The sequence below is a fragment of the Chelonoidis abingdonii genome, chromosome 9 (assembly GCF_003597395.2).
Source record: "Chelonoidis abingdonii isolate Lonesome George chromosome 9, CheloAbing_2.0, whole genome shotgun sequence".
NCBI classification, from domain to species: Eukaryota; Metazoa; Chordata; order Testudines; family Testudinidae; genus Chelonoidis; species Chelonoidis abingdonii.
Window position 1 is genome coordinate 42,719,485 of NC_133777.1, and position 25,224 is coordinate 42,744,708.

The 25,224-nt window shown below is 42.9% G+C and overlaps 1 protein-coding gene across 6 annotated transcripts in view; it reads left to right on the forward strand.

The window, feature by feature from the left end:
* Window positions 1–25,224, forward strand: part of CSNK1G1 (casein kinase 1 gamma 1) — a 299,618-nt gene that overhangs the window by 139,610 nt on the left and 134,784 nt on the right. For all 6 annotated transcript variants that reach the window (XR_012656528.1, XM_075069449.1, XM_075069450.1 and 3 more), the window contains exon 4: window positions 4,537–4,606. Coding sequence is in view for 5 of the 6 variants with exons in the window: in XM_075069449.1 (XP_074925550.1) it covers window positions 4,537–4,606 (70 nt within the window). In the remaining variant the exon portion in view is untranslated. The remainder of the gene's footprint in view (window positions 1–4,536; window positions 4,607–25,224) is intronic.

The following is a 25,224-nucleotide window of genomic DNA, read 5'->3' on the forward strand; positions in this document are numbered from 1 at the left end:
AAGGTACACACTATACATTTTTTAAAGAGATTTATTTTGAAAACTTTTCAGATTAGTTTTACAGCTATATCAGAAAATAAATGATTGGTTATTTCATTTACCAAAGGTAATTGAAGCAGATGATATTTATGAAGTCATTTGGAGGTGAACTATCTCCAGTTCAGCAGGTTAATCATTAGTATTTGGAGGATTTTCTTGCCATGCTGTATTAGCAGGAGAACATCAGACAGACATTTAAATTGTTTCACTTGACTAAAAAGGTGTTCTGGATTTTTTTCTTCAACAGCAAACATATATAATATTTTAACAAAATAAGCATATGAATTTTTGAATTTAGTTAAACATTCAAGTTTTTTAAAATAAGTTTGTTTTTGTTAAAATTGTGTAACTAAAATAGCTAAATGAAATATTTAAAAAAAATTAAATCAACTATTTCAACCCAGGTCAACATAAGAAACTTAAAATATTGGCTTCTGCAGCTAACTCAGTCGTCTTCGCCTTCATTTTCCTGTTTGTTCATAATCTGGAAAAGAAAAACAAGCTTTCCTGCTTTTTCAGGTCCCAAACGATTTCTCAGTTTGGAATGAATTAGTCCAAAAGAAGAAAATACTCTTTCTACACTGGAAGAAGCAGCTACTGCTGTTAAAAGTGAAATTATCACTTCAGCAGTCTCTGAATCCAAGTGCTTAAGTGACTTCCACCAGTTCACTGGTGTGACTTTCTTTAAAACATCATCAGACATATATTTATTGAATGTTCACCCTTAGCTCTGAAGTTTTTTGTAGTTGGTATTATGGAGGGATGATTGCTGGATCTCCACGTCCTAGCCAACCCCTCTTCTTCAGCACTTAAGGTTTGACCCTGGTACTGAGTATTTAGAATATTTGCAAGAAAATGAGCTGGAGATAGTGCTTCTCCCATGGTGGTTTTTGTTTTGTTTTGTTTTTTTTAATGCTTGTAATTTAACTCTGTCATTGCATATTTCTCTGTTTAAGATCACACTCAGTTCCTTCCAAATTTCAACAGTATTGGCAATAAAACAGCTATTTCCCTGCATTTTGTTCAAGAAATAGGCTTCAGGATAGTCAGTATGTGTTCAACATTTCTCTTAAGCCCAATGTTGAGAACTTTGGCTGTGACAGTTCCATCTATTTTTTCACGATTTTGTTCGCAAACTGTCATCACATTGGCCAGTTCTTGATATAGTGCTCAAAACAGTCCACTGCTGAGATACATCACACATCTTGTGGGAGAGTTAGCTTGTTTCCTGCCACTTTTATCAGAGCAGCTGCTGCAAAGTGGTTGTTATGGAAGTGTTTTGCAATTTCAACAATATTAGCCTTTATTTCTGGAACACTGAAGTCTTTGACTAGGAGGTGCATCAAATGAGCACTGCAAGCATATGTTATTAGTTTGGGACTCTCTTCTAAATAATTTCTTCTCATCTTGGGTACGTCTATATTAACTGCCAGATCGGCAGGTAGTGTTTGATGTATCGGGGATCAATTTAACATGTCTCATCTAGATGTGATAAATTGATCCCCACATCAATGCATGTACTCCACCTTGGCAGGAGGATTAAACGGAGTCAATGGGAGCAACAGTGGTTGACTCGCTGCCGTGAGGACGGCCAGGTAAATTGAACTAAGATACTTTGACTTCAGCTACGCAAACCGCGTAGCTGAAGTTGTATATCTTCGTATTTGCGTAGCTGAAGTTGCATATTTTAGTTAGAACCCCCTCACTAGCGTAGCCCAGGCCTTGGATACATTTGCAGCATTGTCTGTGACCAAGCTGTGTACTAGACATTTGGATTTTTTTCAGTTTGTTATAGCTTTCCCTGCTACTTCTTGTAAGTATTCTGCTGTGTGTGCATTTCCTGGTGTATCAATTGTTTGTGTAAGGAAGACATTCCCTTCTTCTGTTGTCACACAAGCACATGCAAGAGGATCATTGTGGACATTGCTCCACCCATCAAGACTCAGGTTAACAATTTCCCCCCCTAGACTTTTTGCATACTGCTCAATTTCTCTTTCAGATACTTTATCCAGCAATTTGCCTGTGACATCTGCTCTGTTGGTTGGACTGTATCCTGCCTGGTCTTAATGACTGAACCATGTTAATGAAGTGTGGGTTCTCAATCATACGGAAAGGAGAGTTTGTTGCATAAACAAACGGCAATTTTTTCATCAGTGACCTCTTTTTGTAATCTGCTGGTTCTTATCACAAACTTATCTATGATTGTTCCTGGATGATGGAGATTTTTTTTTTCTTTTTGCTACAGGTGATATATTGTGGCTATGTGACATACATGATGTGACTGAAACACTATCATGGCAGATAACTCTGAAATTATAGAAAATGATGGTGATCTTGAAGATGGATAGTCTTCATAATCCTTTATGTTGAGAATGGATTCTCCTAAACAAAATAAGTCAATGCAGTTATTTAATTATTATTACCAGACCGCTCATTTAGTATTACGTCACTGTGACTCAGTACTACTTTAAAGGTGAAATTGTAAAAGGGAGATCTGCCCATTTCAGCTATTTATTTTTTATCACAACTGCATTTAAATGATAGTACCATAGAGTAACAACTATATTTTTTGCTCAAACATGAGAATTCAAGAATAGTTCAGAAGGAAGACAGGCAGTTCTTAAGAAAGAAGTATGAAATAATAGTTTGCCAGCCTGAAGATCCTGCATGTTCAGGCATGTTCCTTTCATCATCTTCAATGCAGTTTCCGCCTGAGAAGGAACACTTTTCATGATGTTGTTTCATTCGGGCGACCAGGCCTTGCATTTCTTTGTTGCACTGTTTGCATTTTGCACGCATGCCTCTCTTACCCACAGGTAGAGGAACTTCATTAAATTATTCCCAAACTGGGTCTCTTTTATGGCCTGCTGCCATTATAGGTTTTCCCTTCTAGTGAGAGAATGGTATGGTAGATCTCAAATCTATGAAGGTGACACTCAGAGAGACCTCATGACCTCTGGTATATGCTGCTCAAACAGTTTCACTTTTGTTTCTACTGCCTGTCCCTCCCTTCTCGCATTTATCTCCAGACTTCTTCTCCTTGTCAAGATCTATTCTGCCCCCAACAATCTTCTATTCATTGAACTCTTTGAAACTTTGCACTTCTAGAGAGAGGTAAGAGATTGACTCTGTCCCTCTGAAAATATGTGTACAATAGGGTTGAGGTTTGTTATTTCTCACCTCTCTCTATTATTTATTTAAAAACATTGTTGCTGTTAACAAGCATGTTATCTCTGGAGACACAAATCCACTGTTTGAGAACTGCAAAACTAAGCATCTCTGATGGTATCTTCTAGACTGAGCACTGAGTCCCATTAGGTAGATAGAAAGATTAACCTAAATAATGTGTACAGAAGCCCTTGGAACCCCATCAGATTGGGTCTGTAATCCATGAACTATTGGAACTCACTTACAAAACTTTGCTTGTAGATATCTTTGAGCTATAATGTCTCTTAATTAACACTATCTTTAGATAGGTTTTTTTCTCAAAAATCATTTTATAAAAAATCAGATTTAAATAAAAAAAAATCCTATTTTTTCTTAAATCATTGATTTTTATCCACCCTGTTCAGATGGGTGGTGACTAAGTCTCTCATGCCTCCTCACTTGACAAAATATATATAGCTTGGTAGTTACATAGGTGTTAATCTGTCTTGGTGGTGGGCTTTTTATACTCTGCAAGTAAAGCTAGCTTTGTGTAACACACGGATGGGATAGCTGAGAAAACGTTGGCTGTGAAGAAGTTGTTAATTTGAAGTACACTTCATACTGGAAGTATATAGGATGCTTAATTTTATATTTTTGTAAACCAACAAGATAACTAAATTTTAAATATCAAAGATGGTTGAATATTTTAATTTATTCACTTTGGGATATTTAAATGATTCAAAGTGGAAGGATCCAAGATGATGCGTTTTTACGTGGTACATGCAGCTTACTGTACTTGCTCAGGGCAAGGTAATGGGTTTATACAATTAAGGTACTAATTAAAAGAGCAAAATAAATGTAGTTTTGAACAAGCATCAAAAACTTGTTAGTGATCACAAAAAAGGCCCTGTGGACTATCAGTGATCTACTGGTTGCGGCTGGTAAACCTCATGTCATTTCTTCCAGAGAATATGTTAAGGGGCCATGGTTGTTTTTTAATTAATTAAAGCTTTGTTGAGTGATGCTTATTTAAAATTCCTGCTCACAGCCAGGAACATCTTTAAATAGGAAGCCCCCCCCCCCCCCCCGCTCGGCATTTTAGATATTTGAAAAGGCGAATTGTTTAAAATTAGAGAAGTTCTTCAAAGTAAGTGATATAATGTTCTTATAGCAGCTTCTGGGGTTTTTTTTGTCCATTCATTTAGATGACAACTAATGGTTCTTGTGTTGGACTGTTACATGCTGTTCTTTAACTGTCCGGGTGGCAATGGGTTGGCGTAAAATTTAAACATTTCCATAGAATCGATTTTATTTAAATTTGACCGTTGTTTCCTCACTCTTTGGTTGCAGGAACCAATAAAATCCCGTGCCCCACAGCTTCATTTAGAGTACAGGTTTTATAAACAGCTCGGCAGTGCAGGTAAGTGAGGTTTTTCCTCTCATCTCATACAGAATGCTTATGCCTGGTTTTAAAGCAAATGTTACTGTAATAATAAACTGATGTTTGTGGCACATAACTGTCATTTGAAAACTTTATTTGGGGCAGATGAATCAGGCCTACCAATAGCAATCTTTTAGAAGAGATTTTACTGGAATAGTAATTTAGCATGATAAATAAATCCTATGACGTTAAAACCTTGTAATGTGACCCACACCCTCCTCTTGTGTAATCTGGGCTATCCAACCACTGATAATCTCTATGCTTGGAGAATCTGATAACTGCAGATGAGGGTCATAAATACATAAGCAAAGATTGTGTTCATAATACATGGGGACCTTCCCTGAGCTAGAAACAATCTAGAACCAATTTACTTTGTACATACATGCGTACAAAGAACTGTAGTATGTCAAGGCACACTCCAGGACTTTCAGTGCTCTGTAACATTTCCCACATGGGATATTGCTTCGTGGCAAGCTGATGTGCTGTAGGTTCACAGCCTGGTTTGCTGTGCAGTAGCTTGCTGTGTAGACAAGCCCTAACTTGAGGCCTCTGTGCTGTACTGAGAAATAGGGTAGGAAGACGCAGTGTGTTCACAAGAATACACCACTTCTAAATAGATTCTGACGTACAAGAAATATTCAGGACTAATTTTGATGATAGTTCATTGACTTAGAGTTTTATATTAAATTTTAATCACTGCTTGGATTACTTCATTGTTTGAAGTGGAAACTGCCTTTAGCTTCTAGCAAATGACTCATCTGACCTGTGGTGCCCCCTGTTGGACAAGTCTGGCTCTTCTGAGGCCTGCCTCAAATTTCTCTTTAACTCAGGCTTTCTTAAAAAGTCCACACAATACACATATTCAAAACATTTCCTCTTCTAGGGTCCAACTTATGAAGTCCTGCACAAAGGCTTTCTAAAGAAAACTTTTATAAAGTCTTCATCCCAATTTCAGCTGCACCCAGACCCTCTTCCCTTAAAGTCTTTCTCTAAGAGTTTATTTTTCACCCCCGTCACAATCTGGGCACAGCCTATCCTTTTTAATGGTCCATCTTCCCTTCAGAGTTCAAACACTCTTCTGTTCCAGTACAAGCTGGGCATAGCCGTTTCTGCCTGAGGGTCTGTCTTCTGCCCTCCCAGCACCTGTTCCCTATTGGTCGGCCTTCTCTGCAGCCCTTCTGTGCTGGTAGCTTCTACCTGCTAGCTTAGGGCCCTGCAGGACCCGCCTTACTCCCTGAAGTGTTGGCAGACATCTGTTACCAACCCACCACTGGCTGTCTCCCCCGTATAAGGCTTATGTGCCTTTCCTTAAACCCAGCTGGGCGGCAGCAGGTAATCAGACCCGATGCACTGCACCATGCTCCCTTTCTTGCAAGGGCCAGTCACTCTGTGACATCTTTCAATAAGCAGAAGTGTTTGCTTTTGTAAGTTTAAAAAAACAGACTTCTAGATGGAAAGCTCCCCAAGGTAAGTGACACGTGTGTCCAAGAGGTGGGCGCACACTTCAGTCGCAGGGCATGTACAACAATAAATAAATCGGACATTTTCTGTACTAAGGCTTGGTCTACACTTAAGTTTTGCTGGTGTAGCTATGAAGTTAGAAGGTGGGAAAAAATGATATTCCAAACGGACTTAGCTATGCCAGCAAAAGCAATTACTTTTGCTGGTATAGTTTATCTAATTCATGGAATTGGTATTAGAACTCTGTTACAAGTGTAAGTTGTCTTCCCACTAAAAGGATTTGCTGGTATAGGTATAGCCTAGGTAAGGCTTAAATTTTGTTTTTCTTTTTCATATGTAGCATTTGTGGTTGGGGCCAGCTGTGGAATTGGAATTCAGGTGTATGTGTTAGGAACAAGGCAAATATTGAAGTTGCATGTCCAATCAGCACCTCTAATATTTGAGAGCATCTAGAAGTTAAAAAGACCATTAAATAGGAAACATCACATTAAAAGGAGGACGAGCTTTTAAAAAACGAATTTCTCTATTTCCGAATTACTGGAAATGTGGGCTGTTGTGAGAAATCCAGTAGAGAGGCAGGGTGAAGGCTTTCTAGATCTTTGTTTTGTTGATAAACCAGTCTTATCACCTCAGCCCTATTACTGAGGAATTGTGAAAACACATGTATTTCCGTTGGGGATTCTCTACCCCTATTCCACAGTATTAAACTTCCAGCATACAAATCTGATGGCAAAGAATTACCTATTTAGATTTTTTTTTTTTTTTTTATACAAGGCATATTCTGGAGTTTGTTGACAACATAAATGGCAAGCACAGTATGTGTTAGTTTTAAAATGTTCAGCAAAGCAACCCACACTCTTAATTTCTTCCAGAAGACAAAAAGTTTGTATTGCTTATATCATTTGCCTTGGTTCTACCACTACAAGTATACTTTGAATTTAACAGCGTAAATTGAATTAACCCTGCACCCGTCACACAAACAACCATTTTTGTCGACATAAAGGGCTCTTAAAATCTATTTTCTTGTACTCTCCCCGATTTGAGGGGAGTAGCAACTTGAATCGGACACTTGCCATTCGAATTAGGGTTAGTGTGGCTCCAATTGACGATATTGGCCTTCGGGAGCTTCCACAGTGCACCCCTTGTGACTGCTCTCGACAGCAATCTGAACTCAGATGCACTGGCAGGTAGACAGGGAAAAGCCCCGTGAACTTTGAATTTTATTTTTTACTGTTATGCCCAGCCTGGAAGCACTGATCAGGCACAGGTGACAGCAGTTCCGAATCAAAAAAAGAGGCTCCAGCATGGATCGTACGGGAGATACTGGAAACTTGATCTCTGTATGGGAGATGATCTTGTTCTATCAGAACTCCGTTCCCAAGACGAAATGCCAAAACATTTTGAAAAATCTCAAGCCATTGATGGACAGAGGCCACAGGAACTCAACACAGTTGCTGCTATGAAACTTAAGGAGCTGAGACAGCGTTACCCAGAAGCCAAGATCAAATGGACGCTCCGGAAGGAGGTTTGACTGACAACTGTAGCTATTCCCCACAGTTCCCGCCACTTTCTCGAAAACCCATTTGAATTCTGGGTGAAGCTTTCAATGCTAAGGGTCAAAAACATTGTCGCGGGTGGTTCCGGTGGTATATGTCGCAGCGTCCCGGCCCCCACCCCCTGTGAAAGCAAAGGAAAAAAATCATTTCTCGCCTTTTTTTTCAATGTCATCGTATGTCTACTGGATGCCTGTGGCAGACGCAGTGCTGCACGCTACACGAGCAGCATCGCCTTGCCTTGCCTTTGCGGACGGCAGACGGTAACAGTTATGACTTGGTATCCGGTCGTCGGTCCTGTGGATGTCTGGTGGACTTCAGTGAGCGTCGGCTAGAGTCGCCCTGCGGTAAAAAATGGAATGACTCATGTCTTTCTCTTCAATTTGTGTAATGGAGATTCAATCCTGCCTGGGGAATTATCTGCAGCAGGAGGCTCTGCCCCAGGCTGCTCTCCAGTCAGCAGCATCACGTTGGTCGTGCCTACCCCAGCCTACTCCTTGCACCAGGGCTTCTCAATCAGATACTTAGACCTTCTACATTTTGCTGCAAATAACAAAAATAAGCTGCTGTTTAGAAACTGTCCCTCAGGCATACCTATCCTGGGACACTTTGTATCCTACACGTGTCAACCAAAAGACCCACTACAAATGAAATTCAGTCCTGCTGTTCTATCCTAGTGCTTGTCACAGGATCCCATTTTTCAGCTATAGGTGAGCAATGCAAGCATGTTGGTTTCACTCTACTTCATGTAAGCAACCGCCTCCCCATCCTCCTTTATCTCTGCTTGCAGAGGCAACTAAAGTCGTGGTGTTTCAAATTCCATGCCTTCTTTATTACTTTATCTTTCAACATTGGGGGATAACTGCCACAGTAGCCCAGGAGGTGTGGAGACGGAAGCAATGTTTGTTGGCAGGGGGCACCCCCTTAGAATGGCATTGCAGCTCATCATTTCTGCGGGATTTGGGGCTCTGACCCGGACGGCCGTTTGCCTCTCTGGTTCTTTAGTAGGCTTGACTGATACTCGAGGCAGGACTGACTCTCCATTAGACAAAACTTAAAGAAGAGAATGACCTGGGGAGTCATTCCCATTTTTGTCCAGGCTCCCTTGACCGACCTCACCGAGGCCGACCAGGAGCACCCATGACAGCAGCAGACGGTACAGTATGACTGGTAACTGTCTTTTGTCAACTTGCAAAGCAGCAGATGGTACAGTATGGCTGGTAACTATCTTTGCTAACTTGCAAAGGCAAGAGGATGCTGCTGTGTAGCACTGTAATACCACGTCTGTCAGCAGCATCCAGTAGATATACGGTGACAGTGAAAAAAGGCTGAATGGGCACCGTGGTTGTCGTGCTATGGCATCTCCCCAGGCAATCCAGGGAAAAGAGCGCGAAATGATTGTCTGCCGTTGCTTTCACGGAGGGAGGATTGACTGATGACATTTACCTATAACCACCAGTGACATATTTTTGGCCCATCAGGCATTGTGATCTCAACCCAGAATTCCAATGGACGGGGGAGACTGCGGGAACTATGGGATAGCTACCCACAGTGCAACACTCCGGAAGTCAACGCTAGCCTCGGTACATGGACGCACACTGCTGAATTAATGTGCTTAGCGTGGCTGCGTGTACTCGACTTTATACAATCTGTTTCCAAAAATCAATTTCCGTAAAATCCAAATAATCCCATAGTGTAGACATACCCTTTGACAGAGGTTCACCGATCATGTCAGACACTACTGAAAGCAGTAATGGGAGGTAGAAATTACTCTTCTCCTAGTACTGTTGTAGTGCAAAAGAATGGCTATTTCAAAATTCCTGCCTCAATGCAGCTAAATATTAAAATGGCCAGGAAGGTCAGAGCACCAGCAGCTGGAAGAAGGTGTGCATGAAAGAATAGAGATGCTGTTGCTTCAAAGTGGCAGCTGTGTCAACTTTATTGCATCCCTTTTCATTCAGGGGATTGAGGCAGGGGTTATCCATTTTAACTTTTGACTGCTGCTGCAGCCTCAAGGAAGAACTAATTTATGGTGCAGCAGCAAACACAAACCAAAATTAAAGTTTTTACATATTTTTCCTGAAGAGGGCTTCAAAATACAGCTGTTTAAAATGACTGTTGTGGCTGGGTTGGTCTTTTTAATGTTTTTTTTTCCTATTGCTGTGCATGAGGTAGTTTAAATTCCTACCTGCATAGAAATTAGAGGTAGAAGAGACCCATTAAAATATCTGGGCCGTCTTTCTGCTGATGCAGGTTTGTTCTCTATAGAAGATAATTTTGTCCAGTCTAGTTTTAAATGTCTCAAGTAATGAGGCTTCCAACTCTTCCTTTGGGATACTATTTCATAGTCCAATTTATCTGTCAGCACAAGCACCAGCTTCCTCCTTGCTTCAGGGGTGCTCAACCCTAGCTCTGGCCCAGGCCCCGCCTCACCTCTTCCCGCCCAATTCTATCCTTCCCGCCAGCACCTCCTGCATACCGTGGAACAGCTGATCGTGGTGGCCGGGAGGCATTGGGAGGGAGGGGAAAGGAATTGATCAGCTGGTCTGCTGGCAGGTTGGAGGCACTGGTGGAGGAGGGGAGAGAGGTGGCTGCCGGTGGGTACTAAGCACCCACTATTTTTTTTTTCCGTAGGTGCTCCATTTGTTAGGATTTCTTTCCCAGTATTTAGCCTAAATTTAATTGATTTCTTATAATCCACATCCCTGAGCAATGTAAGTTACATCGACTTAAGTACCCGTGTGGACAATGCTATGTTGGGGGGAGAGTTTCTCCCACTGAAATAGATAACTCCATCTCCGCAAGAGGCGGTATTATGCTGACGGGAGAGCTCTATCCCATTGGCATCTTCACCAGATTCGCTACAGCAGCTCCACCTCTGTAGCGCTTCTAGTGTAGACTAGTATTTGGATGACCCCACATTTGGATCACGTCCCTACCCTGTACTCCCCTGAGGCATAGAAAATTTCAAAACAATTGGTGTAAATCTACAGATTTTAGGGCACTTAGCAGAGTTGTCTTTTGAACAAGAGGGGCTTCACCTCCTCAGCTAGAGCAGAGCTGGTATTTCAGTGTATTATACTGAATACCCCCAAGTGATATTGCTTTCCAAGAGAGTTCTGCAGCTCAGCACTAGAGGCATCGGCGCAAGTGTGAGTGCACAGAAGCAATTCTTAAAAAACAGTTACCAGTAAGTAACTAGCCCTTTTCCTGGAGCACTTCCTTTGGTTACTGCTGGCTCTCTACTGTTTCCCCTGTCAGGAGCACCCTCTTACAGTAATATTTTCTCCAGCATGCCTTTCTGGGACTGCCCCTTTAAATTTGCCAAACAGGTGTGGCCCAAGTGGCCATTGTGCAGTTGGCTTCTGCTTACCGTAGCGCTCTGCTTGCAAGCTGGTTGGTATCTTTCTTCCGTCAGCTTTTTTGTCTGTTGAGTAGGCCACTAGAGGTTTCACAACCTTTTTTGTTTTTCTTTCTGCCATTTTATCTCAGTGTATAGTCCTCAACTGGTTAGTTCACATAGCCTCCTAGAAAATGAGCTACTTTCCTTCCCTTTATATAAAGGGCAGAGTGTGTGAGGTGTGGCTGCCAGAGGCAATTGGACGAATCTGTATTGAATAACCTCTGTGCAAACTAACCATATTTACTTTTCCTTCAATGTTGATCTTATAAGGAGTGGCCCATCAGAAAACTGCCTCAACATGACTATGTCTGAAAGAGGAAAGAAGCCTTTTAAATTGTCTCTCCCTGTAGCTCAGTAGTGTGAGCCCAAATGAGCACTTGTGAGCGTGTATCTTATGTAAGGGATGCTGAGGCTGTTCCCAGTCATGTACAGTATTGAGGTGAAACAATGTTACTTGCTGGATAGTAGTCACCTGGGAGCTAGTGTTCAATTCTGCATCCATCCACACTCCTTTTGAAGGTGATGGTAGCACCTGGATGCTTCTGCCATGAACTTAGACCAGTTCCAGTCAGGCACAGGACCAAATGGTTAGTTTGAGGCTTAGTTCTATGCCCTGAGGGCTCCATTTAAGGTCATTGCATTCCATGAATCCCTCTTCTTAGAATGGCAGCTTCTCCACTCTACCAGCAATGGATTGGCCCCTCCTGGCCCTTTCCCTGACCACTGGACTTCCTTCTTGCTGTGAGGCTTTGGTCACATAATTGGCTAGCCTTTCTGTTTCTATACTGGCAGAGTAATTGAGACACTTCTCAGACGCACCCAGGGTTGTGAAGTACCTTGCTACCACCCGCCATTAGCATGAGGAAGCCTAGTTTCTGCCTGTCTTGTCTCCCTAGGCAACACAAACATTCTCCTCTAGGCCTTGCACACCCTGCTTTCTGTACGGGTTGGCAGTAGGTATACTCCAACATCTGAGTGTGTCCAGCCCCTCTTCTACTGGACACTCACAGTTCCTAAATCACTGATGAGGGATCTCCTTGATTTTTGGGCTCTTGCTGATTCTTACATGTGCTACAAGCTCACAGGGACCATATCCTCAGGTTCATCCCTGGGCTTGTTCCCCAGCCCGGAGCTCAGACTCTCAACCTGGTGTATCCTTGCAGCAGCAGCCATTGCTACATGTGCTCTCCAACAGACCATGTGGTTCCTTCTCCAATATATGAGAAGAGCAGGAAGTGAGGTGAGACCCTGGGTATCACCTGCTCTGTAGCTAAGGAGAGAGGCCAGGCTCCCTACTGTTTCCTCATCTTCTCTCCCTTTTTCCCACCAACCAGTCAGGGCTCTCTGTGGAAAGGGACAGTTTTGAGAACACAGGTGCTGATCTGTGGACTGTGGGGCTCCACACTAGGAACTGGATCATGCAGGGTTTCCCTCCCCACTCACAGGATAATTTCAATATCAGTTGCTACATAAACTATTGAAAAACAATGAAACAGAAAATACAGAGTCTGGTAGAAGTAAGGTAGATAGAATCTATGTACTAAATTAATTGCTGTGAGTAAGTTGGTTAGATCTAGGAGTTAATCACATGGACAAATCGCAAGACATCTCTATAGTAAAGCAACTGCTATGGGCAGAATGCAGAACTGAGCACTAAGAGTATAGTCGAGAACATCATGAATATAAAGTAGGGCTGTCAAGCGATTTAAAAAAAGTAATCGCGATTAAAAAAATTACCATATATACTCATTCATATGCTGAATATTTTTGGTAAAAAAGTGACGCATCACAGAGCGGGGGTCGGCTTATAAACGGGTCTACACCAAAATTTGATTTTAAACTGAGGGATCGGCAACCTTTGGCATGCAGCTTGCAAGGATAAGCACCCTGGTGGAACGGACAATTTGTTTATGTATGCACGTTCGGACGATCGTGGTTCCCATCGGCCGCGGTTCGCTGCTCTAGGCCAATGGGGGCTGCAGGAAGCAGCATGGGCCGAGGAATGTGCTGGTACAGTAAGTGTGATTAATCATGCTGTTAAACAATAATAGAATTTAAAGATTTTTTGATGTTTTCTACATTTTCAGATATATTGATTTCAGTTACAACCCAATACAAATTGTACGGTGCTCACTTTATATTATATTTGCACTGTAAAAATAAAAGAAATTGTATTTTTCAGTTCACCTAATGCAAGTACTGTAGTGCAATCTCTGTCATGAAAGTTGAACTTACAAATATAGAATTATGTACAAAAAAAAAAACTTCGCTCAAAAATAAAACTGTAAAACTTTAGCACTTACAAGTCCACTCAGTCCTACTTATTGTTCAGCCAATCATTCAAACAAGTTTTACATTTATGGGAGATAACGCTGCCCACTTCTTATTTACTATGTCACCTGAAAGTAAGAACAGGCATTCACATGGCATTGTTGAAGCTGGTGCTGCAAGATATTTATATGTGCTGAAGGTTCATATCTTTATGATATGAGGACTGAGTGGACATGTTTTACATTGTTTTGGTTTTGAGTGCAGTTATGTAACAAAAAATCTACATTTGTAAGTTGTGCTTTCACAATAGAGATCGCACTATAGTACTGTATTTCAGTTCACCTCATACTATTTATTTTTATCACATTTACAGTGCAAATATTTGGAATAAAAAAGATATATAGTGTCTACTTTGTATTCTGTGTTGTAATTGAAATCAATATATTTGAAAATACAGAAAACGATCCAAAATATTTAAGACATTTCAATTGATATTCCATTGTTTAGCAGATAAATTTTTTTAATCGTGATTAATTTTTTGAGCTAATCACGTGAGCTAATTGCAGTTAATCAACAGCCCTAATCACAGCCGGCTCCAGGCACCAGCTTCGGCAGTTCAGGCAGCAGTCCCAGTCCGAACAGCTTTTTTTTTTTTTTTTTTTTTTTTGCTTGGGGCAGCAAAAATGGTGGAGCCGGTCCTTACCCTAATATAAAGACTTTCCAAAATGATTAGATGTTCACAATAAAATTCCTGCCAAACTGAGTTAGTTTTGAGGAGACAGTACTTAGAAAACAGTTCTACATTGCTACTGGGTTCCACAGAGAATGGAACGGGAGCAGAGCTCCATGTGAAGGATTAGAAAAGTTGTACTTGCAGATTCTGTCAGTATAGAGCATCTGAACAGCACGGAGTAGGGAAGATATGAGTGAGAGAAATAAATTGATTGTCCTCCTTCTGTCCCAGCAGAATGAGCTGCAGAGAAGGATGTTTCAGAGTACTTTAAAATATGCAAATGTATCTATGCTGAATGTCAGGTGATCTATCATAGTCCATTAAGATATTTCCATTTGGGTACATAATTCCTTCTGCAGAGCTACTAAAAAAGGAAATATTAATCTGTTAGTGGGAATCCCCATTCCCTAGAAATGGTAGGACTGGAGGAACCTCAAGAGGTCTTCTAGTCCAGTCCCCTGCACTCAAGGCAGGACTAAGTATTATCCAGACCATCCCTGACAGGTGTTTGTCTAACCTACTCTTAAAAACCTCCAGTGATGGAGATTCCACAACCTCCATAGGCAATGAGAAAAGACTGATATTTATACCAAAAGCTTTATTTGCCACCCTTACCTCCTTGCAGTTTAAGTAGTAGCTTGAACTCTGTAATAACCTAAAGTTGCTTATCTATAGGGTCACATTGAAAAGTTTTTGTACCACAAATTGCACTAAATTCTGACTTTGAGGCATGTGTGCCTGAAAAGCTATAACTGGGAGACCTGTGGAATGAAAGTACCGCATCCTGACTCTGGGTTACCCAAACCTGAGTGGGCTCCCAACATAGGAATCAGGGGACACTCCCCCTCCATTTGTATGTCCCCTTGATTTTATTAATCACGCCTCTTCATTCTCCCCCATTGAGTACTCGTGTTCTTATTTAGAAGCCCATGACCAGCCAGGATGTTGGAACAGATGATAAATACTTCTGCACTTCTAGCACCTTTCATCTGAAGATCTCAAAAAGGGTATTTCAAAAGTGGGAATGATACCACTCAACAGCTTGAGGGAACTAAGGGAGAAGCAGTGGCTTGCTGAGGGTTATATAGCCAGTAACAGTAGCAGTATGTGGAATAGTAACTAGGTCTCCTGACTTAACCACCAGACCACACTGCCTTGTGTGCAATATTAACATTTTGAGACCAACTGGGAAGAGAACATTTCCTGTAAAGAAGAAACAAAAGGACTAAACAGCAGCTGTTGTAATATTTTGGATGTTTGGTGTTTTCTTGCCTTTGGCTAAGAGACTAGTGGTGAAGAGTTAAGGTTTTCTGAAGTTCTCAGTCTGTGGATGCTACATGTTCATTACCATGATAGGGTTGGAATACTGACAGCAAACTTACCATATTCCTATTATTGCTATTCTTCTAAAGAGGTGATATGGTGACTGCCATTTTGGAACATTTTTTCACAGTGTTGTCTAAGAAACTATATTTTAACCCTGTACTTATACTTTTGTTGTTTTTGAGTCTGTGGTAGCAAATGTTGACTTTCTATTGGTGGCCAGTAGTTGTACAGGAGTGCAAATTCTGCTCCGTTGGAACAATCTCAATATTTTCTTACAGCAAAATAGCTAATGGAACCATTAAACCTTCAAGAATACCCTGGGCTTCTTCCCAGTCTCTAATTCTTAAACCCTTATTCAACATTTTGACCTTAACTTACGTAACTTGAACAGTAAGATGTATTGCCAGCTATTTAAAGGCTTCAGTTTGATGCATTGAGATAGTGTTTAAACATATACCTAGTGCCAGACTGTTTCTGCTTGATGCATGTGCAGTGAAAACAAGTTTATTTCTGTTCAATAGAGACCTATTTTTATACTAATCTGCCTGACATCTGACTTAAAGAAATTGGGCCTTGGCAAAGACTTGGTTCCCAGGAGTTTAGTGTCAACATACTTGCATTGTTTAGTAAAATAGCTTAATTTAGCTTAAACCTGGAGTTTTACTGTGCTGCCACTCATTCTGTGAGCCATATTTTGCCTGGACAGTTAAAATATCGTGACTACCAAGTGCTATTACTTCCTACCCCCACCTTGCCAAGTTTGAAATTGTTTCTGCAGACAACTGGAGAGAATGTTGATACCAAGGGGAGGGATAGCTCAGTGGTTTGAGCATTGGCCTGCTAAACCCAGTATTGTGAATTCAGTCCTTGAGGGGGCCACTTAAGGATCTGGGGCAAAATCAGTACTTGGTCCTGCTGGTGAACGCAGGGGGCTGAACTCAATGACCTTTCAGGGTTCCTTCCAGTTCTATGAGATAATAATATATGGAGATATACCTATTATTTATTATCCCTGTTTGCTGGATTTCCCAATCTGTCAGAACCTCATCTGTCTTTAGTGCAGCAACATCCCATGAGGCCTTCATGGCTGAGGGCGAATCACATTGTTCCTGACCAGCCATATAGCATATGTCAACAGCAGTCAGGGACCAGAGGGGAAAGGATTGGGCCTACTTGCTTCGCTTCCCTAAGATCAAATCTGTTATCCCAGGATGATAAGTCCACTAAGTAGTCACACCACCCTTCAGCTCTGCAGCTGCATCCAGTGTCTCCCCACCTCAGCAGCCTTCTGACATCAACAAAATTGAGTCAAGATTATTCTGCTTTCATTTCTTTTTACGTAAGTTGACACATCCTGTTGTCCTTCTGCCACTCTTCCACATCTTCTGGCCCAATGGATCCTCCCTTTTCCTCCTTTGCTTCCCCGTACTTATCCCCCTTCTACTCTTCCATCTCTTTCCGTTCCCCGCTTTGTTGCGCTCTCAAACCATACCTCTTCCCAACCTACAGGAGCCCACAATAATTATACTTTGTTCAGAAACAAAAAGCAATATATTGAGTACAAGATAGTCTCTATATTTTATACAGTATATCTAAGGATTCCACTGTTTTTAAAGTTTTATTCTCAGTCTGTATACCAGTTTTTTCTGTAATGAAATATTTGAAGTCTGCCCATCACTGTTGGGACCCTTTCTGATTTTCTTTGTGTGATGATATTGAATGAGGAAAAAATCTCAACTTGCTGTTTGAGAAGCAGAATCTTTGTCAGAAATGATACCCAAGAGAACTATATAGGATAATGTAGAGAACAGTCATCCTGTTCATGCAAGTCATTTTGTAGGTCTGTGTATTTTCCAATATATTTGTAGATGTATGCTAATTTATAGTGTATACTAAATAAGCATCTTCAGAATGCATATATTTTTTGTAAATTTTATTTTCATTCAGTGAGTGCCTTATTTACAATATTCTGTTCACCTTGTGCACCAGACTCTTAATTTACTCACCGTTGACTTTTTTGGATTTACTCTGGCACAAATTGACTTGTAAGTACAACTATTGTGACAAAGTTCCTTCTCTAACGTGATGGGTCCTGTGCTTACTGGCGGATTTGCTCACCTCAGATTTACCCTGTGGGTTGGGAAACAGCCCGGAGACCTTCCCCTCTGTTAGAAGCCACAGTCCAGGTCAATTCCTCCTGTGTTTGATCAGGAGTTGGGAGGTTTGGGGGAACCCGGGCCCACCCTTTACTCGGAGTTCCAGCCCAGGGTCCTGTGGACTGCAGCTGTCTAGAGTGCCTCCTGGTACAGTTACGCGACAGCTACAACTCCCTGGGCTACTTCCCCATGCCTCCTCCCAACACCTTCTTTGTCCTCACCACCGGACCTTCCTCCTGATGTCTGATAACACTTGTGCTTCTCAGTTCCTCCAGCACTATGCCTACTCAGTCTGAGCTTCTTGCATGCCTCTTGCTTCCAGTTCCTCGCACATACTTCCTCTCCTCTGGCTCCCTGGCTCTCTTTGGCCTGATGGGAGTGAGCCCTTTCATAGCATTAGAGGGGCCTTAATTAGAGTCAGGTGCTTAACAGCCTCACTTGACTCTTAGCAGGTTAATTGGAGTCAGGTGTTCTCATTAGTCTGGAGCAGTCCCTGCTCTGGTCACTCAGGGAACAGAAAACTGCTTATCCAGTGGCCAGTATATCTCCCTTCTACTACTCTGCTCTTCCCAACTGGCGTGGGTCTATCACATTATATAAATGCAGAGTGAGAAACTGGTCTGCAGGACCCTTCCCTCATTCTCTGAACACCATTCAGCAGTGCACCGAATGTTGCAAATGTTCTGCAGTATTCAAAAATTTGATCATGTAATTAAAGACATAATTTTAGATTTTAAGACCAGAAAGGACCATTATCATCTAATCTGACCTCCTGCATAGCACAGGCCATAAAACTTCACCTAATAATTCCAGCATCAACTCCATAACTTTGGCTGAGCTAGAGCGTATTATTTTTTGTAGAAAGGCACTAGTCTTAATTTGAAGGCTTTCAAGTGATAGAAAACCCCCCACATCTCTACGTAATTTGTTCCAATAGCTAATTACCCTTACTAAATTGTTTTCACCTTTTTCTAGTCTGAATTTGTCCAGTTTCTAGCCATTGTTATGCCTTTATCTGCTAGATTAGACTCCTCAGCTAGCAGAAATCTGTCCCATGTGTAGGTATTTGAAGACTGATCAAGTTATCTAATACTAATAGCCTTCTACTGTAGGAACTAAATAGACTGAGCTTCTTTAGTCTCTCCCTGAGGAATCTCTCATTGGAATTTCATGGGTTTTCATTTTAAAAAAAATTCAAATCATGTAATCTTTTTTTCTGTTCGTTAGCACTAGAATAATTTGTCCTGCACAAGATGTAAAGTTGGTAAGGCAAGGGCTCCTGCAGAATACTGTCTCCGTATCAATATGAGGAAGGGATCATCAAGTTTCTTAGTATGTTCCAAAATTCCACATTCAATACAGCACCTTTCCTTTAAAATGTTGTTCAACACTTTACTGAACATGCTTGTAGTAATCCAACTAGAAGTCAGGCAATTCAAAACTAACTTCCACTTAGATATTGAAAAGCACCACTGCTCCAAAAGGACATCTCCTGGTCACATTTAAATGTTGCCACCCCCAACATCTAGGCGTTAGAAGCTGAAAAAATATTTTAAGTTGCTAGAATTACTTTTATAATTCTCAAAACTTTTCTACTTCTGCCTTTAGAATTGAAATGTATAGACAACAGACAAGCAGGGGGAAAGGGGAGGAGGTGTTGCATTATAAATCAAGAATATGTACTTTTTTCCTGAGGTCCAGAAAGAGGTGGAAGGCACACAGTTTAGGGGTGAATATAAAAATAGGGAAAAAAAACAAAAAAACAGGGGTGATGTTATGGTAGGAGGTTGTAGTGGCGTAGGTGGCCCACTCCAGCAGACGGTAGGGCAGAAGCAGCCAGGGAGGCTGTGGAAACCCACAGCTAATTAGGGTGAGGCTTGTTAAGAGCCAGACAGGACGCAGCTGCTGGGGCAGTCCGGATATGAGGAGCTGCCCAGCAGAGCAGAGGGGAGTCTCTCCCTAACAAGCAAGGGAGGAGGACTGGCTCCCAGGGAGAGCACCTGAGATAGAACAGTGCTGGGCATGCTCAGGGGAGCGGAGGGTGAGCTCTGGCCTGTTAGGCTGCAGGCCCCTGTCAGAAAGGGCTAAGAAGGTGCAAGGGCCAAGGAGAAGTGGCCCAGGGATGATAGGCAGACAAGGGAAGAGAAGGAGGTCAGAGAGGCTGCTGCTAGAGGGTCCCTGGGTTGGGATCCAGAGTAGTGGGCAGGCCTGGGTCCCCCCCTTTCCCCTTGCACTATATCTGGCTATGGAGAAGCATTGCCAGTACAGACTGCAACTTGCTCCTGAAGTGAGGGGCTAGACTTTGGGTTATGGTTGGCCCCTGCAGCGGGCGCAAGCTAAAGGACTGCTGTGACCCCCAGAAGGGAGGTGAAAGAAGTAGTGGGCACTGCCGGAGGGCAGTGTCCTGAAGAGGACACCGCCAATTGGGAGAGCAACGTGGGTCCAAAACAGTGAAGTAGAGCAGATAATGGGCAAGACGCCACCCGCGCTCTGGAGCTGGACTGAGCTAATTCCTGGAGCAACCAACAGGAGGCGCCAGCGGTGAAGAGTCTGTTATAGATCACCTCAGCAGGAGGAGGTGGATGAAGCACTACCAAAACAAATAACACAAATATCCAAAACTCAGACCTGGTAATAATGAGGGACTTCAACTACCCAGACATCTATTGGAAAATAATACGGTGAAAGGCAAAATGTCCAGTAAATTCTTGGAAAGTATTAGGACAAATTTTTGTTTCAGAAGGTAGAGGAAGTAACCAAGGGATCGGCCATGTTAGACTTGATTCTGACTAATGGAGGGATTGGTGCAAATCTGAAGATTGAAGGCAATCTGGGTGAAAGTGATCATCAAACAACAGATTTTATATTCTAAGGAAAGGAAGCAATGAGGGCAGCAGAATGACAATGGACTTGGTCTGCTTTTTTTATTTTTATTTTTTTTAAATTAGTAGATAAGGTTCCGTGGGAAGAAAATCTAATCCCAATGCAAAGGAAAAATAGGAAGAACAGTAAGAAGCCAATATGGCTCCATCAGGAGCTCTTTAATGATCTGAAAATCAAAAAGGAATCCAACAAAAGGTGGAATCATGGGCAAATTGCTAAGGATGACTGACTACAAAAGAACTGGACAAGCATGTAGGGACAATATCGGAAGGGCAAGGAGGACATATCTAGTGAGATTCTGTAGGGATCTATCCTGGTCCAGTACTATTCTATATTTTCATAAATGACTTGGATAATGGAGTGGGGAGTATGCTTCTAACATTTGCAGATGACCTCAAGTGGTGATGGGTTGCTAGCACTTTGGATGACAGGATTAAAATTCAAAATGACCCTGACAAATTGGAGAATTGGTCTGAATCTAACAAGTTGAAATTCAATAAAGACAAGTGCAAAGTACTAAGGAATTAGAAATCAAATGGACTGCTACAAAATAGGAAATAACAAGCCGAGTGGCTGTCTGCTGAAAACTATCTGGGTGATATAGTGGATCACAAATAAATGTGAGTCAACAGTGTGATGCTGTTGCAAAAAAAGGTTTATATAATTCTGGAGGGTATTAACATAAGTGTTGTATATAAGACTTTGGGGGTAATTGTCCCACTCTACTCAGTGCTAGTGAGGTCTCAGACCAGTCCATTGTCCAGTTCTGGGTACTATACATTAACAAATATATGGACAAATTGGGAAGTCCAGAGGAGAGCCACAAAAATGTTAAGTTCATGGGTGGAGCCCCCTTCTGGGGAGGCTAGCCCCCAGCTCTGCACATTGCGCCCACACCCTCTCCACGGCTGGAGCCCCAAGACCCCTTGGCCCCCCACCCCCAGACAGAGCCACAAGTCCCCACCTGGGCTGACTGAAGCCCTTAGGACCCCCCACACCTGCCCAGAGGAGCCCCAGGCCTGCCGAGCTGCAGCCCAGAGCATGCGCCCGCCGCCCGGAGGAGCCCTGGCCGGGCTGGCTAAAGCCCCAAGTGGAGGAGCCCAGCCAGGCTGGCCGAAGCCCCCCGGAGGAGCCTGGGGCTGGCCACAGGCACGCCATGCCTCCCCCCCCGACCCGACCCACCCACCGCCCTGAGGAAAAGCATCTGTAGAAGACACTTTTGATATGCCCCATGTGGGTCCCAGGGAGGTTGAGGAGGTGCTATGTACTTTCTCAGCCACCCTGGAACCTGCATGGGGCATAATAAAAGCAAAACTTTAGCTGTCAAACCCCGCAACTGGGGGTCTGGCGGCTGCGACAGTGCTGTGGGAGGCAAAGCCTCCTCTGGCGTATTATACCTGTTGTCTATAGGTAAGTGATAGAAAACCTGATCTATGAAGAAAAGTTTAAAAAAAAAATAAATAAATAAAAAAAAAACTTGACATGTTTAGTTTTGTGAAAAGACTGAAGGGGAACCTGATAAGTCTTCAGATGTGTTAAGGGCTGTTACAAAGAGGACGGTGATTAGTTGTTCTCCATGTCCACTGAAGGAAGGACAAGAAGTCATGGGATTAATCTGTAACAATGGAGATTTAGGGCACGTCTACACTGGCAAAGTTACAGCTCTGGCAGTTACAGCCCTGCTCAGAGAGCACAGAAGGAAAACTGCTGTTGTGTGTTCACACTTGTGGCACTTGCAGCGCTATTTGGAGCGGTGCACTCTGGGCAGCTATCCCATAGTGACAAAAAGGAGAGGTGCTCTAAGACTTGTGGAAATGCAGAGGGGTTCGTGGGGCATCCTGGGTCCAGTCCCAGTGCGCTGTGATGCTTTGCTTCACATCCCAGCAGTCCCTGTGCTTCTGTCTGCATTTGGCGCCATCTTTCAATGGTTTGTGTACTGCGTGCCTCTTCCGGACTGCAGGAATGGATCCCAAACAGCTGACTAGTATGTTGCTCGCTCTGACTAACGCATCACGAGTAGCAGTGGAGTTATTCCTTTAAGCTGCAAGGCAAGAGGAATGCAACCTTGATCTCACCACACGAAGTTGCTACAGCACGAGATTGCTTCTGGCACTCGCAGAGATGCTGACCACAGTGGAATGCAGCTTTGGGGCTTGGGAAATAAGCACTGAGTGGTGGGATCACATTTGGGATGATGAGCAGTGGCTGCAGAACTTTTGGATGAGGAAAGCCATATTCATGGGACTGTGTGATGAGCTTGCCCCAGCCTTGCGGTGCCGGGACACAAGAATGAGAGCTGCCCTGCTGTTGAAGTGTGTGGCAACTGCACCGTGGAAGCTGGCTACTCCAGACTGCTACCAATTGGTACTAATCAGTCTGGACTCGTGTTGATGGAAGTGTGCAGGGCCATTAATCAGAGACGTGGCTCTGGGCAACGTGCGTGACATTGTGGATGGCTTTACACAGATGGGCTTCCCTAACTGTGGAGGTGTGATAGATGGCACACACATTCCAATTCTGACATGAGACAACCTAGCCACAGAATACATTATTTGCAAGGGGTATTTCTCAATGGTTCTCCAGGTGCTTGTCAATCACTGTGGGCATTTCACAGACGTTAACGCAGGCTGGTCCGGAAAGGTGCATGATGCATGCATCTTTCAGAACACTGGTCTGTTGAAGAAGCTGCAAGCAGGGACTTTCTTCCCAGACCAGATCGCCTTAGGGGAAGTTGAAATGCCCATTGTGATCCTGGGAGATCCTGTCTACCCCTTAATGCCGTGGCTTATGAAGCCGTACATAGCGCAACTTGACAGCAGCAAGGAGTAATTCAGCAACAGGCTGAGCAAGTGCAGATGACTGAGTGTGCATTTGACTTTTGAAAGCCCACTGGCAATGCCTGTATGGGAAGCTGGACCTGGCCAATGACAGTATTCCTATGCTTATAGCCACGTGCTGTACTCTCGATAATATTTGGGAAGGGAGAAAGTTTCACTTAGGGCTGGACAGCAGAGGCTCAGCACCTGGAGGCTGTTTGAACAGGCAGAAACCAGGGCTGTTAGAGGGGCACTCCACGGATCAGGGATGATTGGGGCAGCAATTTGAAGCTGAAAGCCACTAATATTTGTTGCTATGCTTGGGATTGCAGTGCTTGTAATGCTGGGAGGTGATTGGTGCACATGATGCAAGAAGGGGGCTTAACGTAATTGTATGTTGATTTACAGTGCTCTTTCTGCTTTCACTTTAGTAGAATAAAAATTGTTTTCAAACCAACACAATTCTTTTAATAAAAGACAACAACCGGAGGAGAAAGTCAAACGAAAAAATACATCAGCAGGGAGGGGGAAGTGGGATGTGGGAAGGAAAGGTCTCCAAAGGAGGCGGGATCCCAGGACAGCTACAGATTTGAGTATATCCAGGGATCATACCCAACCTTCTCCTTTGGAGTACAATGCAGCAGGTGCTGTACTTCAGCAGGGCCAGACTTCAGAGGAATGGGTGTTGAGTGCAGTGTATAGTGGGAATCCACAGTGCTGGACTGTGAGGAGGGATGAATGGAATGCTGTGGGTAGAGTGGATCCAGGAGGTGGTTGATGGAGTGGTGCTAGTGTCTGGGGGGCGCGTGGGAAACTGTTTTGCAAGAGCAGCTGCAGGGGAGGGCAGGCGTGGAGCTGCTCGGTTTGAAAAGCTAGTATCACCTGGAGCGTGTCCACTTGGCACTCCATAAAGTTCAAAAGCTGCTCCATGGCTTCTTTCTAGTGTGCCTCATTCTCCTTTCAGTCCCTCCTCTCACTGTCTTGCCACTCCTTCAATTCCTGTTTCTCGGTGGCGGAGTGCATAATAAACTCACGCAGAAAGCCGCCCTTAGTTCTTTGTGGCCGCTTTCTAATTCTGCACAGCCGTTCTGCCGTCGATGACAAAGCAGGAGGCTGGGCTACCAAGATCATCTCTGTGAAGTTTAAATGCAAAATTTTCAGAAGCAGTATTGTTCGCAAAAAGAACAGGAGTACTTGTGGCGCCTTAGAAACTAACAAATTTATTTGAGCATAAGCTTTCGTGGGCTACAGCCCACTTCTTCGGATGCGTAGAAGGAAACATATAATGAGATGTATATATACACATACAGAGAGCATTAAAAGATGAGAGTTGTCTTACCAACTCTGAGAGGCCAATTAAGTAAGAGAAAAAACTTTTGAAGTGATAATCAAGATAGCCCAGTACAGACAGTTTGATAAGAAGTGTGAGAATACTTATATCGGGAGATAGATTCAATGTTTGTAATGGCTCAGCCATTCCCACTCTCTATTCAAGCCTAAGTTGATTGTATCTAATTTGCATATCAACTCGGGTTCAGCAGTTTCTCGTTGGAGTCTGTTTGAAGCTTTTCTGTTGCAAAATTGCCACCCTCAGGTCTGTTGTTGAGTGACCAGGGAGACTGAAGTGTTCTGTTTTTTTTGAATGTTATGATTCCTGATGTCAGATTTGCGTCCATTTATTCTTTTGCGTAGAGACTGTCCGGTTTGGCCAAACATGGCAGAGGGGCATTGCTGGCACATATCACATTGGTAGATGTGCAGGTGAATGAACCCCTGATAGTATGGCTGAGGTGATTTAGGTCCTATGATGATCTCACTTGAATAGTTATGTGGACAGAGTTGGTGTCGGGCTTTGTTGTAAGGATAGGTTCCTGGGTCAGTGTTTTTGTTCAGTGGTGTGTAGTTGCTGGTGAGTAGTTGCTTCAGGTTGGGGGGTTGTCTGTAAACGAGGACAGGTCTGTCTCCCATGATCTGTGAGAGAGTGTTTGCAACACA